The sequence below is a fragment of the Physella acuta genome, unplaced genomic scaffold (genome assembly GCF_028476545.2).
Source record: "Physella acuta isolate Inbredline_101_S28 unplaced genomic scaffold, ASM2847654v3 ptg002385l, whole genome shotgun sequence".
NCBI lineage: Eukaryota > Metazoa > Mollusca > Gastropoda > Physidae > Physella > Physella acuta.
Window position 1 is genome coordinate 12,384 of NW_026733875.1, and position 16,779 is coordinate 29,162.

The following is a 16,779-nucleotide window of genomic DNA, read 5'->3' on the forward strand; positions in this document are numbered from 1 at the left end:
TCTTGTTGCCCCTCAATGTTGGTCAAGTAAACAACGGAATTGGTAATCAAATATTAAATAATGTAAGAATTGTTTCATTAGATAAACATAATTAAATGTGTTTTGTGTTTTTCTTTAGAGAAAACGAACATGGTTTTATTATATTTTAAATTTGACAGGATTATGCATCTAAAAATTTATAAATTTTTGTTTAGCCTATTTTATAAACAGTAGTCTTGTCCATTAAGCATATTTACAAAAAAAATATTTGTAACTGCAAAGACCTTTTAAAATATTAAAACTGCAATAAAAACACATATCCTAAGTATAACAAGGCCTTGGAAACTAATAAAGTATCAGAGCCGGAAAATGTCAGAGCCAGATAAACTTTCAAGTGATGCAGTCGAATAAGCGGAAGTGGAAGATCATGCCGAAGAAATAGGGAAAGGTGGTGATAGTCAGGCAATAGCAAATCAGTTGATGAAAATCCCAGGTGTCTTAGCAGCACTTCAAGATAAGCTGTGTTCTATTAATGGTTCTCTGTCTGATTATATTCAGAGTTTGCCCAAAGAGGTCAAACGACGTTTCAGGGCTCTTCAAAGCTACAGAATGAGGTTATTGATGTTGAAGCTGAATTTTATAAAGAGGTCAATGCCTTGGAATGGAAATATGCACCAAAGTAATCACAGTTGTTTCAAAAGAGAAAAGACTTCAACTGCTAGTAGAGACTCCAGTGATGAGGAATGTGATTGTTCCAGTGAGGAAGAAGATGATGAAAAGGATGAGGAAGAAAACATAACTGGAGAACTAAAAGATAAGCTTTATATTAGGGATGCCAAAGAAGCCAGGGGGGGGGGGATATTGAGGAGAAAAATCAAGAGGATGTTAAAGTATTCCTAGTTTTTGGTTAACAGTATTCATTAATGTAGATATGCTTTCTGAAATGGTACAGGAACACGATGGACCAATTTTGACTCATTTACAAGACACCTAAGTTATTATACATGATAAAGACCCTGAAGGTTTCACATTAGAATTTCATTTTTAGCCCAATAAATACTTTACAGACCCAGTACTAATTAGACATTATGAAACAGACCCTCAAGATCCATTTTCTTATGAGGGTCAAGAAATCATTAAGTGCACTGGGTGCAATATTAACTGGACCAAAGGGAAAAACGTCACTGTAAACAGATAAAAAAGAAACAAAAACATAAAGGATGAGGTTTTACAAGAGCTGTTACAAAACAAGTTCAAGCAGTTTCTTTCTTCAATTTATTTAACCCACCTGCAGTTCCCGAAGGTTCACAGAGGGATGAAGAAGTAAAGGTCTTATTAGGTGCTGATTTCGAGATTGGCCATTTTATAAGAGAGAGGATAATGCCTAGGGCAGTTCTTTTTTTCACGGGAGAGGCCATAGACAATGATGATTATGAAAATGATGAAAATAAGGAGGGTGAAGATGAATAATATGATGAAGAAGCAGATGTAGATTTTAACCCTGAGGCCCAAGGCAAAACTAATGATTGCAAACAGCAATAGAACGGTGAATGAATGGGCCACTAGTTTTAAAGAAAATTGTAATAATCAACCAAGACGAAACACAAACTTCACAATTACTTCAGACATAAAAGATGTCCAATGACTTGCTCCACTTTTTGTTTACTTCCAGATAAAATCTTAAAATTGACCAAAAAAAACCCAACAAGAACAACTTCTATTTTTGCAAAACTTACCTTCAATTTAAACCTGCATTGCTACATAGTACATACATATTTACCCGGGCTGTCCCTGCAATAAAGCTGAATACACACACTTTAAAACTTTATTAACCAAAATTTAATCCATCTAAAACTCAGTTCAACACTTCTTGTTCTCATTAATCCTACGTAGCCAAACATTTTATAAATAAGTATCCCATTTTAAATTCATTTATTTTAAATGTTTGTGATATTATTTTGACACCTCTGTTTTTTTTTCAGCCTAACAACGAGTTATTTGCTACACAGACATAAGACAAGGTATAGAAACCAGAACCAAAAGAGACTTTGTAATCTTGATAAAAAACATGACATATCAACAAAAAATACCACTATGCCTATCTCATCAAATCTGAGCAAATGAGTACTAAACTCATTTTCCCCGAAGGTAGGCAAAGTATGATTAATTACTACTGTCGACCTGATAGACTAAACCGCAGTTCTCTGCCAAGCAAAGAAGATTGCATCATTGTGGATGGTCACTCTCGGAGTAAGGGTACCATGACCTCAATGCTAAAGGAAATTGAAGAAACGATCAGAAAATGTGCTTATTCTACTAAACAAACTTTAACATAAAGAAACTTACTTGACTTGACTTAGTCCTCTTTGCTCCTTGTGGAACATAGTGCCTCAACCATATCCTTCCATTTCATCCAATCCCCGGCTATTAATTTTGCCGTCTCCCAAGAAACTTACTACGCTAGAGCAATTCAGCCTTCGACACAGCTTTTGCTTTAAATAAAAATTTCCAGAAAAACAAACGAGAAGTTGCAGATCAACTAGACACAAGTGACAACAGACGAACCATCATCCTCATAGAATCATCAAATAGGCCGACAGAAACTTCCTCCCTTGCTAGATAAAGCTACAGAAAAGCCAATTAAAAGCTTTTCCATATTCTCTCAGAATTGTAGACCAATCAACTGCATAACAAAACACTTAAGCAAGTCGTACAAAACTTCCCCAAAGCAAGTCTACTAGCAGCTAATCAATCTATTCCGACATGAATGAGAATATTGAACCACATTAGAAGATAACAAAAATAAAAGTATTTATTCTTTGCTCTTAATTATAATGTTGGATGGGATTTACTCCAACACAACTAATTATTACATGTCAACCTGTTATACACCATATAGGCAGCTTACTCAGATTTCTTTCTGGATTTGCTTCCGTAGCTTGTGTCCATCTAAAACAAACTACAAGGCTTGGTTTGATTTTTTGGAGTTTTCATTCTTAGATGTGTTGCTGTCTCCAGCTATCGATCCTCATCTAAGAATGATCTAAGGACATGCTTCCATGGAAAAAGTAAGCCCTATTTTGGTTGAGATTTGCAAAAACTTTGGAGTATGGCATAAAAACTAAACGAAGAAGAAAAAACAGATTAACTGAAAGTAATTAAAACAAATAAAATAAAATTAAGATCTAAACTGAAAAAGAAGCAGCAAAATAATATATAAACCATTTCAGTTATGTCTGATCAATAAATAACAGCCACTGAAGAGTCAAAGGGGTTATAAAAGAAACGAAAGTAATAAAAAGAAATTACTTAATGCCTCCCCGTTGACTTCTCTACTTGAATTGTAGCACCAATGAACTTTAAAGAGCTAGATGACCATTGAAGCTCCGAAAAGCAAAGCAAGCTCCATGCACTGACAAAATCAAACTTGATATGTAACCCACATGGACCCCATCGCTAAAAAATGTTCCAAATATTCACCGAAAGCCGGAAGTCTGGAAAATATCTCATTTAGCTGGAGAAAAACAAGCATCAACCCTCTTGAAAATCAAGGAAAACCTAGGAATAAAGTGGCCAGCTAACCCACAATAATTTCAACAAGCTGCATTAATTTTGTAAGGGTAGTAAAATATTCTTAAATCAAACAATCTACAAGTTGATAAACAGGCTAGCTTTAGAAAAAGCAGATCAACTGAAAATTAAAGCATAAAATGACAAGATCTAAGAGCAAAGCTTTAAAACTAATAAACCATCTCATATCTAACAACTACCTCAAAGGATACCTCACCAACTATAAAGCATTAGTCTGTATGCAAGCCAAAAGAGGCCTTCGTCCTTTCTTAATCTACATTAATGTGTTATAACTAAGTATACCAAAGAAATTTTAAAAAGCAGCATGTACTAATCATCACATAACATAATAATGGTTCATCAAAATTCTGGCTTCAGGTATCACTGACCTAGCTCAGCAAATTGGCCAAATGTGTGGCTTGGTAATTAAAACCAACTGAAAAAAAACATTCTTAATCTACAATCTATCAACAAAACACCCAACGATGAAGCTAGCTGGAGACAACTCATTGCTAGAAAAATATGACTATCCCACTAAGCATGGTCCACATTCAGACACGCAACTCACTGGGAAAAAACAAATTGTAAATAAGGAGAGTAAAAGCACTGACGACATCTATTACTGAAAAAACTAACATTTCTTCACATGCCGGAATAAACCTACAAAAACTATGTTAGACAAATCCTGGAATTTGTCGCTGCAGAATTAGGCTCAGCAGCCAAAACTAATTTTAGAAAAATTTACAAAGTACAAAGTATTGAACTCAGAGTTATGCGAACCACATACAAAAAGCGCTGGTTTCGATTGAAGAAAGAAGGGAAAAATATTCATCCAGAATTCACTGCACCGGAAGCATTGGAAAATTATACACTAAAACAGAAAGTCTAGAAGCCCATCCCATCGAACAGACTCCAAAAATATTTGTAAAAAAAAAAATGACATCTTCATCATCTTTTCCCATCAGTGCATAGGACACAGGAAGCTCTTTCTGCTTTGGTTTCTGTTGTGGATGTTTTCTTTTTTGTAATTGAGGTTCAACTCCCAAACTGGGAAACCAGGATGCTATTTTTCGTCTGACCCACAAGTTCCTAGTGTGGTTGAACCTACCAGGAGTTTACACTCCCGCTGCTATAGCTCTGGGGGTCCTCAGGGTATACAATCTACCAAAAAGACAGTGCTAGAGCACCAGATGGTAGGTAAAAAATTTAGAAACATTAAACTCGAAACAATTAAAAAAATTAAAATGTTTCTTCACCTTGGTACCTACACCTTGTGTCCATTAACCACCAGAGACTCAATAGACCCATAGGAAACACTATCTGACTGCCATCAAGGAGAATTTTTAAAAATAACACACAAGCTCATTAAAGAATAGAACCCAGCAATACTTGGATTAGTGTATACACAGTTGGCTCAGCTGAAGATGCCATTATAAATGGCAAAGTGGAAAGCTTAGTAAAGTCAATTGCCTCAAGTAGCTTTTCTGATAACTTTAGAGCAGATAATGAAGCAATGATATACATAGCCTTTCTCCCAGATACCAGATCTGTCATGCAGTATCTCAAATACACAAGAGCCTCCTATTTCTAATAACTCAGGACAGCTTTTTAAAAGTTAAGCAATATCTGCAGAATGGCAATGCTGCAGTGAAACCCGTGCAATACCCAAGTACGAGGATGAGAGATTGCTGACTAGCTTGCTGAAATTGGGCGAAAGTCAGAACGAACAAAACTTTTACATTCAAGAGAAACACGAAGAGTTGTAAAAAGAAAACATTTTAACAAAATGTCTAACACCCGTCTAGTTCATTAAAAAAAGAGTTCATTTTCAGGCTTAAAGAGCAGGTCACAACCAGACTAGGCAAAAGATGTTTCGCAAAATAAAAGTTGTTCCGACTGAGACAAAGCCTTGTGGTATAGTCCTCGAAAATACTAAACTTGTTTTAAGAGACTGCATTTAGTACCAACAGTCACGGTCTAGAACTCTAGACTCTAGTCTGGTAAAAAAAGTCGATTTTTTTCTTTTTCGTTTCTAGTAATGTATTATTTAGTATAGAGAAAATATTGTAACCGTGCACACAAATTAAATAAGAATTTGCTAGTTTTCACTGTTTCACACCTCCCCACTTTCTCGTGTAAACATCGGAATCGAGATTTGGATCAATTTCTACACGTAAAAACTGAAATCCTGCCCCTATGTGAATGTATGTGTATGTGTCTGTCTGTCTGTCTGTCTGTAAACACGATAGCTTGATTATTGTTTCAGTAATGTATTATATCGAATTCGTAGTTTACATATATGCAGAGGCGTTGCAAGGCTGGGGCAGAGGGGGGGGGGGGTGCTGACCGCACCGGGTGACGCCATGTAGGGGCTGAAACCAAGACCAAAATTTGCAAAATGATGGACTAATTAGAGTTAAAAAAATATTTTTGGTACAAATTGACGCTACCGACAAGGGACGGAGGAAGGGGGCGGGGTGATACCATGCTATAAACCCGCTCACTACAGTGCTACCCAGCTGTATTAATAACCGACTATAGATAAACATGTTTACTATTAACACTTTAAAGCTATCATTGACGGGGGGGGGGGGGGAGTTATGACACTAACTGCAAAATTTACAGCGAAAAAGTTTAGTTGAATATTTTCAATCACTGATAATTTAATATGAAAAAGTTGCAATTTTTCACTTGAACTGTAGGTGGATTTAAGTCATGTGTGCACAAATTCACGCCATTTGGCAAAATGGAAGGGGCTGACACCAATGATAACTATATACATAGCTTTTTTTGGTGGTTGTGGTGGGGGGGGGGGGGGGGGGGTGAGGTGAAACCATAAGGTGGCGAACCGGGTGACACCCGACCTAGCGACGCCACTGCATATATGGTAAATTATTTTTTACCAGTTTGTTTCTATTCTTAATTGTTGTCTTTCATAATTCCATTCCCTGGTGTTCCTTAACTTGCTGGTGTGTTTGGTGCTATTTTACAATACACCGTGCTTGAGTGTTCATTGTTAGAGTGTTCACCGTTAGTTTAATAAATGGCATTGGTTTTAATTTATCTTTATAGAACCATATAGGATTGTGCAGAGGCATAGCGAGGGGGTGGATGGCGGGAGGTGCGGACCGCATCGGGTGACACCATTTAGGGGGGTGACACCAAGGCAAAAAATAGCAAAATATATAGAGAAAAATGATAATTCCACTTAATTAAGTGATTAATTCGAGTGTTAAATAGTCTTTTAAAAAGTGCAAATCGAAAGTTTGAGGGGGAGGGGGTGGAATTCGAAAGTATGAGGGGTGTGCAAATCGAAAATTGAAAGTTTGTCCCCTGGAAGGGTCGATACGCCTCTGGGGGTGACACAATTAAATGCCTTACCGGGTGACACCCGACCTCGCGCCACCACTGGCAGTGTGTTCGATCATTCATGTAATTTTAGTGTGTATTGTGAACTTGGTGTTGTATATTTATTCTGTGTGAGTTTGGTATAAAATTTGGTTACCCGCTTAGTTCGGGTTTAAGTGCATTCTATGTTGGTCAATAGACTGACTGTCGATACCGATCCTCAGTGGGTTTATTTATGTTAATTGATGTTGGTAAATGTTAATTCGTTTGTATGTGTGAATTGCTTGTGTGACGAATGTTATGTGGTCTACATGTTTATTCTATTTTGGGAATAGTTTAGTAGTATAGATAGTAGTATATCAATCACTTGATTGCTCAATTGAAATTGAATATATATATATATATATATATATATATATATATATATATATATATATATATATATATATATATATACACTCATTTAATTTCTTTTTGATTTTTCACTTGTCTGTTTCTATATTTTCAGACTGCAATATTTTTTTCGGTGTTTTGTAACTTGTAAAATTATGTATGGTTATAATTCAATTTATTTAGGTTTTTTTTTATGTAATGTGTAGTAAGTTTCTTTGATAAAGTGTTGACTACAAAGTATTTCTTCCCTAAGTAAATTTGGTTGGTTAACTATCATTTTAAAAAAAAGTTAAAGATTAAGGGTAGGATCCCAAAACCAGAGTTGCATTGTGATAGAGTAGGTAAAATTTGTTACACCAACGTTAGGTTTTGAATGTATGCAACTTTTTGGGTCTAAAGCAGGAGTTAACTTGCAATAGAATATACATTGTTTTGTTCTTTAACTAATATTGTCTTAGAGAAAAATCTGTTTCATATTTTTTTAAATGTGGATCTATCATACTCATTTTTTTTGTCTTACAAGCACATGTGTTCACTTGTTAGAATTCTCATCAGTATAATGTGTTCAAAATTTCATGTTTCTACACAAGCTTTATATGTCAATATATATCAGTATATAAATTTAAATAAATAAATAAATAAATAAATATATATATATATATATATATGTGTGTGTGTGTGTGTGTGTGTGTGTGTTTGTGTATATATAGACAGAGAGAGAGTGTGTGTGTTAATTAAATATAAACAGTTGTCGTTTAAATGTTTGAAATTTTGATGATATGCATTTTTTTATATTCCTAACACACATAAAACTCATCATTAAATTAAAATAAAACAAAAAACATTTCATATCTTTTGTGTTTTTTTTTTTTAATTTTAATTTTCATATTGTGAAATAGTTTGAGTCTTTTATTTATCAGAATACAAACATTTGTACATTTGTTTCGCAATCTATAAAAGATTTTTAAAGATTTGCTCAAACATCCTCAGCTCACAAAATGTGTTAAAATGTCATTGTCACAAGATTTGTTAAATCTACAATAAATCTTCTTTGACGTTTAAAAATAAAAGAAATTAAAGAAAAAATCCTGTTCATTTTTGGCGAATGACGCAATCTGCATCATTGTTAACAGGATACTATTCAGCACTCTGAGTCATCCTATGAGCACGATGGCGCCTATGTTAGTTTTAAGTAGCCAGGGACCGTACACGGCACCTCTGCGGTAGTGTAACTGGAGGCTCCCGAGAGCGCCCCTCTACATCCCTGACACATGGGTGGTCACCGTAGTGTGTTATTCCTCATTATTTCACTGAGTGATTTACGTACACTCAAGGTTTTCACGCGGTAGTGTAGGTAAAATTAATTTAAAGACGTTAATAAATTAATTGATTGATTTATTGGTAGATTAACCACATTAATTATAAAAGTTCAGAACAATGACTTTATAGTGACGTCACATGATCAATTTACTTTTTACAACAATAATGGCGGATTCCATACAATATTGTTGTCCATTCGAAGGTATAACGCTTTATATAGATTCTCTTGCTAATTTTCTGTTCACGTGATGGCAACATAAAGTCAACATAGTGACAACATGTCAACATAATATCAACATGTCAACATAGTGTCAACATGCGTTGTATAGAGGGCAAAAGTCATCTGTGAAGGTTAGGTGAAAAAAATATATAAGTTTTACATTGTTTGCCTTGAAACAGGATCTGACTGTACTAATTAATGAGTAATTTAATGACCCTACACTCGGACAAAAGAAAAAAAAACAGTGAGGAAAATTAATGTATTACATCAGAGAGTAACTGTATAAATAGCCATCAGATTGTAGACAATGTCACTGCTTCACCTGAGGAACTGTACACCACGACAGACAGACAGAAGATTTCTATAGACAAACTGAGATGTCAGCCATCATGTTTCACGTTTTTCTTGCACTATGCTTGACGGTATGTATATTCGTATGGCTACAATCAGTACCGGTTTATATGTGTATATATATATATATATATATATATATATATATATATATATATATATATATATATATATATATATATATATATATATATATATATATATAACAGTAAATATGTACACGTCGCTATATTTGAATAAAACAATTTTCTGAACTCATTGATTTTACTGTCACAATGAAGTGAATTTTGTCTAGATATTAAATTGCAGCATATTAAAACAACTCACACAGTTGTGTCTAGAAAATATTGAAAGAACTCGTTAAACTATATCAGATATTTTGTAGGTGTGTCGGAGTTACTGAAATGTGCCGTAATTATTTCATTATATTTTTTTCCAATTTCTTTTAGGTTTTAGTATCGGCTGACGAGGATCGTAAAACCCCCGCTCCCCCCACCCCCAAACCTGGATGTCTCCGTGCCAGTGACTGCCCAAGCGGAAACTGTTGTGTACTCAACAAGACAATCAACCGTGGCGCGTGTAAACCTCTGCAGGCGTCCAGACAAAGTTAGTGATAGCTTGGTACATTTCTCTTCTGGTCAGGGCTGGGTTCAGAGTTTCTTCGAGGCATCTCTTCGGGGGGGGGGGGGGGGGGAGGGGGGGGGGAGAGAAAAAAGTCTGGTAGAAACACTGACTGGGTTCACGTTCTGAACTGCAATAAGCACCTCAGGATTTCAACCCAACACCCATCCCCCGCCCCGCCCAAATTAACTAAGGAAAATTTAGTTAAATTTAGTTAATTTTAAGATATTTAACATTTTCATGATATCTTCAAAATATGTTTGGTCTAGAAGAAATGCTAATTTTTTAAATCCGTTTTTCAATTACGATGAAGTACCCAGCCTTGTTTGATATATTTTTTCTCAATGAAAATATTATATATATTTGTGTGTTGTTAACCCCCCCCCCCCCCCCCACACCTCTCTCTCTCTCTCTCTCTCTAGCTTCCATTAATGCGCTAAACACATGCCTATATTGCTAGTGGTTAACCAATCTCTAAGTAGTGTATGCCTTCTTCATTTATAAATTTTAAAAGTATACCCTTGAATATATCAAAAACACTTATTTTAAAATCGTAAAATATCTCCTCTTTAATAAGCTAAAGATGAAATGGTGTTCTGTCAAGTTGAGTGTAAAATTGCTACACAACTATATTACATGTGTTTTTATTTGTTATACTGATGCCCTCTTGATTTCACTACTTCTCATATAACACCATCTTTGATATATTGTGAGCTGTTTAGTGGGGAGTTGGTTGTGAGTGTGCTGGAGGGTTGTGTGGGGTGTGACATTTGTGCTACAAATATCGTTACACCTCCACTGGTCACGTGTCTCCAGCTAGAGAACACGAAGCTAACCAATCAGCTTCTGCTTCCAGATCAGTTACTGTGTACTTGCTTATGATGGCCGTATTGTATATAACGGTTTGCTGACTTATAATATATATTGTGCTGACGTATTGTATATAACGGTTTACTGACGTGTTGTATATAACGGTTTACTGACGTATTGTATACAACGGTTGATGACGTATTTTATATAACATTTTACTTGCAGCATGCTACTGGAAGCAGGTGAACCCACGCCCTGACCCCCAGGCTATTGTGACCAGCTATGACCTCTGTCCGTGTGGTTTTGGCACTTCCTGTTCCAGACTTGAGGGCAAAAGTCATCCAACATACGGACCTTTAGGTGAGTAACTTTTTTTTGTTTGTTTTTGAAGTGTTGGTTTGATACTATAGCCGTGCAATGTTTAGGCTCTTGTGTATCGAGGGAAGTTTTTATAATTTTTTTATATAATACATGTTGCTGACAAAGAATTAAATATTTTTTTTATATTTAAAAACTTTCCCAGTTCTGAACTAAAATTTGAAATCTAACATTAGATTATTGACTCTGGCTTATATGTGTTTTAGTTAGCTGTAGTACTATCTAATTTTCAGTTTAATTTCTTTATAATTAAAATATATTTCCCCTTGTAGGTATTTGTACTTGGGACTAAATCAACCACCGAAGTCAACCAGCAATGGATTCAATGGAGTGAGAAGAGAATTTGATACAACAAAAAAGTGAGAAGAGAATTTGATACAACAAAAAAGAAATGAGAAGAGAATTTCATACAACAAAAAAGTGAGAAGAGAATTTGATACAACAAAAAAAGTGAGAAGAGAATTTGATACAACAAAAAAAAGTGAGAAGAGAATTTGATACAACAAAAAAAAGTGAGAAGAGAATTTGATACAACAAAAAAAGTGAGAAGAGAATTTGATACAACAAAAAAAGTGAGAAGAGAATTTGATACAACAAAAAAAAGTGAGAAGAGAATTTGATACAACAAAAAAAAGTGAGAAGAGAATTTGATACAACAAAAAAAGTGAGAAGAGAATTTGATACAACAAAAAAAGTGAGAAGAGAATTTGATACAACAAAATTTGATGCAAGAATAAAAGTTTACACAAACAGACGTAAACACATGAACACAACACCTGTGTACAGATACCTGTGTACACACCACATATGTTCAAGTTGTAATAAAATGCCATGCTTTGTTTACAAACAGTTCAAATAAATAAAGATTCAAAGTACATTTTCAGCTCTCTTATGTATTTTTGTTACTGTGCTTAGGACAAAATATTTCCTGTACAAACAATTTATGCAACTCAAACATCGCTTGATTAGTTGTGGTCAGTGAGTAGTTCACGTGATGGTAATTCAGGGGGGGGGGGGAGAAGAGAGCTTTAACCTTGCTTGATATAGGGCTGGTAAGTAGGTCACCAACCAGTTCTATGGCTCATGCAGGTTTTATTGAGCCGTAGAACTGGTTGGTGACCTACTTACCAGCCCTTTAGGACATACTTGTAAAGTTCAGCCTACGTGTATTCTGCAGTTTTATCTGGAGCTGAAATAAAATTCAGATTAAAAAGAAAATAACTTTAAAATTATGCACTTCTAACTTAACATTCTTCCCTTTCAAACATTAATATCCAAAATCAGCCCTCCAACAGAAATTGGTTCCCTTCATTTTTCTAAACTTTAAAAATAAAAAGTGTCATGAGGTTCGATACAGTTTGAATGAAATATTTAATATACAGTAAATAAAATTTACAGTAACTAAGGGACGGCGTGGCCTAAGCGGTAGAGCGCTAAGTTGCTAACCCGAAAGTTTCGAATTCAAGTTCGAATTCAGGTTCAAGCAAATAGAACGTCCTTAAGTCCACCCAGCTCTTTTGGGGAAAGTAAAGGCGACCAAGCAAAGTGCTGACCACACTCTCCCTTCATATGCCGAGTTCAAGAAACATTTGAACTCTACTTCATCTGCCTTATGTGTCGGTAGGTCTAAATAGGATTCATTATATACTGTAAATAATGAGAAAAAAGAAATATGGACTAAATTAACTAAATTAAAATTCTTCTGTTTATGCCACGACCTGTTATGTTCTTGTACCCAAAAATATGGGACTAAACATACAAGGCGATATTGAAATAACAATTCGACGGAATTATTTTTTTTTTAATTTTCACGCATTTTAATTCTTTAATGGAAATAATATACAATACTTTAAATAGAAATTATAATCCATATTGAATAACTCGTGAACGCTGTCTTCTTTCATTAATTCATTGCCAGTTTTCTCTGGTGGGTAGTAATCCTTGGGTGGTTTCCCTTCTCTCAGAAAATAGTTGGTATATCTGTAATTGATTACACCCAACCGCATCCATACATGTTTTCTTACACCCATTACAATAATACCATGAGACTCACAGGAGTCACAAATCCACAAATTTGATTTAAATTAAAACAAAGTTGTACGGTGTAAAGTTCCAATGCCAAATAACTTTAATAGGATGGTTGACTTACTTATTCTAATCGTAATTCAACTAAGCATAGGTGAATTTATTTTTCTTACCTCAATGGTATTTTAATTATTTAATATACTATTTTTACTATTTTCTTCGCTGTTATATACATTCTAAAATGCATAAAAATATAAATTAATAAACAAATGAACAAAATTTACATTTTTTTTTCTTTTCTACGCATTTTTGAAATTATTTCTTATATTTGAAATTTTAATCCAGTTACATCCCTTAATTAATTTTTATAAAAAATAGATTAACAAAACGAAATTATTAATTCATTTTCATTAACTATTTATACTTAAAATTTTAACTTCGCTAGAGTTAACTGTTATTGTGCACCTGAATTTATAAGATATCACACAACCTTACACCTTATTAATAATGTTACATTAAAATTACTCCAGATGTTTACTTTAATTAGGCTAATTAAAACGTCATTACATGTAGTTTATTGAACTAAGTTTGTAGTGGCAGTGGCGTAGCGAGGTCGGGTGTCACCCGGTGCGCACTTAATGGTGTCACCCCCCAGAGGCGTAGCGACCCTTCCCGGGGACAAACTTTCAAATTTTCGATTTGCACCCCCTCCCCTCAAGTTTTTGAATTGCACCCCCCTCCTCAAACTTTCAATTTGCAACCCCCCCCCCCCTCAATTTTTCTCTATATATTTGCTATTTTTTGCCTTGGTGTCACCCCCCTAAATGGTCCGCACCCCCCGCCCCCCTGGCTACGCCCCTGTGTAGTGAACCAACAGGACTGTCCCGTTCCTTGTCTAGTTATTTTACAGTTATTACTCACACTTTATTGGTATTAGCATTCAGAGCTTACAGTATTTAAGCTGATTGCGTATTTTCGTAACGAAGGAGCTTCTGTTGTTTATGTGTTGTCTAAAGACTCTTAAGGTTGAAATATAATGGTCTTACTGTATCCTTCATTTATATAGTTTTATAATGCACCTAGTGTGTAATAAAAAAATTGGTCCCGTGTACACTCAGCTCTAATGAGTACCGGACATGAGTTAGGGTCAGTCAAGAGGGCTGAGAATAGAACTGGTCATACTATCCAGAGGCGTAGCGACCCTTCCCGGCGCCCGGGGACAAACTTTTCGATTTGCAACCCCCCCCCCCCTCAAGATTTCGATTTGCACCCCCCCCCCCTCAAACTTTCGATTTGCACCCTCCCCCTCAAGATTTCGATTTGCACCCCACCCCCTCAAACTTTCGATTTGCACCCCCCTCAACCTTTCAATTTATTTTTCCAACCCATTTTGGCGCCTCCTAAGGTCGGCGCCCGGGGACATATGTCCCCCCCCCCTCGCTACGCTACTGATACTATCCTTTCATAAGCCGAGGTCACAGAATCATGTTAACATGAACTCAACTGATTTCTTGACGGTCAACTCCGTGTCACTTTTCCTAATCTTAGAATTAACAAGCTCAATACAACAACATCGATTGGGGTTGGAGGGTGTGGGAAAGGGGGTGAGGGGCAGAGGCGTAGCGACCCATTCCAGCGCCCGGGACTTCCTGGTATAAAAATATAGTTATTCTCGTTGGCGAAATAGCCCCCCCCCCTCCCTTGGAAACCGTTAGGGGAGGGTACTTTAATTATGAGGGCTCAAGATTGATGTAAATAATTGTTAAATCAACCCGGAGAACAAATTAGTAATAGTCTATTTCCGAAACTTTGACAGTGCATAATGAAGTAATGCAACTTACAATCAGCTTTAAAAAAATCCTAACCAGCTTGGCGCCCCCTTAGGGTTGGCCTACCCACCCACCCTCCCCTAGCTACTGATCTACCGTAAGACCTTCTATTGGCACACGCTAGTTTATAACTGATCTACCGTAAGACCTTCTATTGATACACGCTAGTTTATAACTGATCTACCGTAAGGCATTCTATTGGTACACGCTAGTTTATAACTTATCAACCGTAAGACCTTCTATTGATACACGCTGGTTTATAACTGATCTACCGTAAGGCATTCTATTGGTACACGCTAGTTTGCAACCCAACTCCATTAAAATGTGAAGACTGTCTTTTGGTTTAGCGGGCTATATGTCAGCTCAATACGGTAAAAACATCATGCTGTTAGTCAAAATCAATATAATTAAGACATGATGTTGGTATAAACATCAATATAATTAAGACATCATGTTGGTAATAAACATCAATATAATTAAGACATGATGTTGGTAGCAAACATCAATATAATTAAAACATCATGTTGGTAATAAACATCAATATAATTAAGACATCATTTTGGTATAAACATCAATATAATTAAGACATCATGTTGGTAATAAACATCAATATTTAAGACACTGGGTTCTTAATTAACATCAATATAATAAAGACATAATGTTGTCGAAAACATAAATGTCCCTTTCAGATTAGGCGTATTAGGTGAGTGAAGTAAGTAACAGTAAAGTTCCCATTTCAGACCTCACGACCCTTAGAGCAAACGAAGCTTTATATATTTCTTGACATCGGAATATGAAGTAATAGTGTGGTCAGCACTATACATATTCACTTTTACTTTTCCTAACTTGAGTCAGGTACCCACCAGGGCTGGGTAGACTCGGTCTACTGTCCCGAGTCCGGACCGAGATCCGAACTCAGGGGCTAGGAGTCGAGCGCCCTACCACTCGACCACACCGTTTTCACGAGGTGGATAAGTAGGGGGTGACAAGAAGCTGAAGCACCGTGAATTTAGTTGAAGGGGGTGGAGGTGTTGGTAAAATGGGTGGGGTGGGGGGGTACACGAGCAAAGAGGGGCAGTGACACAGACAAGGCCAGTAACGCAGATACAAGGTTAGCAATGCAGAAAAGGCCAATAACTCATAGATAGGGGAAGTTACGGAGACAGACAGGGGTAGTAACGTAGAAAATAACACTAACAGTCAGGGATAGTAATACACAAAAAAAAAAAAAAACAAAAAAAAAAAACCAAATAAACATCCACAAAATGAATAAAAATAAACAGAAAATAGTATGTTTGTTAAAAAAATATTCACTCCAACAGTATTACAACTAAACTGTAACCTCTTTTAGCAATCTTAACAACGTTACAGCTTCAACAATCTTTTTCAACTTCCACATATCAACTTAATCATTAACAGAAATATTAACAACGTATCTGAACATAAACTCATGTAACTTTTGTTTCAAGCATAATGAATTTTTTTTTTAAAAATCGCCCAACTTAAAACACGTTTTTATTATTTTATTTTAAATTATGTGTTTCTGCTTAAACATGTGGTTTTTGCTGCATAAAGTCTAGCAAAAACACATATTTCATACCGAGGCTAGCCCTCATTTAAAACAACGTGTTTAGTTGAGTTTTCAGCCTTGACCAAAAATAAATTTCAAGAATTTTAATCGCTTTTTGATGACGAAAAATTCATTTCCCTAATTAGCTACAATTTACTAAATGCGTGACCTCATTTAGTTATAATTAATATATTATATAACCTTAAATTAACGGAAGTTATGTATGATTGGTCAATGCTAGCCATTTGTCACGTAAGGTTAGACCACAGCTCCTGCTAAGCAGGAAGTTAAGGTAACAGTTGCTTCTTCCGATTACAAATTAATTACAAATTAATTACGCGACTGTACAGGAAAGCATGTCCGCG

The 16,779-nt window shown here is 35.6% G+C and overlaps 1 protein-coding gene and 1 pseudogene across 3 annotated transcripts; both read left to right on the forward strand.

Annotated features, from left to right (window-relative positions):
* Positions 1-348: 348 nt before the first annotated feature.
* LOC131933171 (nucleosome assembly protein 1-like 1) lies at positions 349-1,521 on the forward strand (annotated as a pseudogene).
* A 7,620-nt stretch (positions 1,522-9,141) lies between these two features.
* On the forward strand, positions 9,142-11,854 carry LOC131933172 (venom protein 164-like). 3 transcript variants are annotated; one of them, XR_009384875.1, is made up of 5 exons: positions 9,142-9,252; positions 9,631-9,787; positions 10,838-10,972; positions 11,263-11,344; positions 11,405-11,854. XR_009384875.1 is itself a non-coding variant. In XM_059289963.1 (5 exons), the coding sequence occupies exons 1-4, from the start codon at positions 9,208-9,210 to the stop codon at positions 11,280-11,282; spliced, it is 357 nt and encodes a 118-aa protein (XP_059145946.1). In that variant the 5' UTR covers positions 9,142-9,207; the 3' UTR covers positions 11,283-11,319; positions 11,410-11,854. The 3 variants fall into 3 exon arrangements, 2 of the variants coding, with proteins under 2 accessions (XP_059145946.1, XP_059145945.1); XM_059289963.1 differs by having other exon boundaries at positions 11,263-11,319; positions 11,410-11,854; XM_059289962.1 differs by lacking the exon at positions 11,405-11,854 and having other exon boundaries at positions 11,263-11,379.
* The last annotated feature ends 4,925 nt before the right edge of the window (positions 11,855-16,779 follow it).

Bases quoted from the DNA above. Each gene is read 5' to 3' on its own strand.
- LOC131933172 (XM_059289963.1), top strand. From the start codon at position 9,208: ATGTCAGCCATCATGTTTCACGTTTTTCTTGCACTATGCTTGACG. The intron at 9,253-9,630 runs GTATGTATATTC...AATTTCTTTTAG, and splicing joins TTCTTGCACTATGCTTGACG to GTTTTAGTATCGGCTGACGA. The intron at 9,788-10,837 runs GTTAGTGATAGC...TTTTACTTGCAG, and splicing joins TCTGCAGGCGTCCAGACAAA to CATGCTACTGGAAGCAGGTG.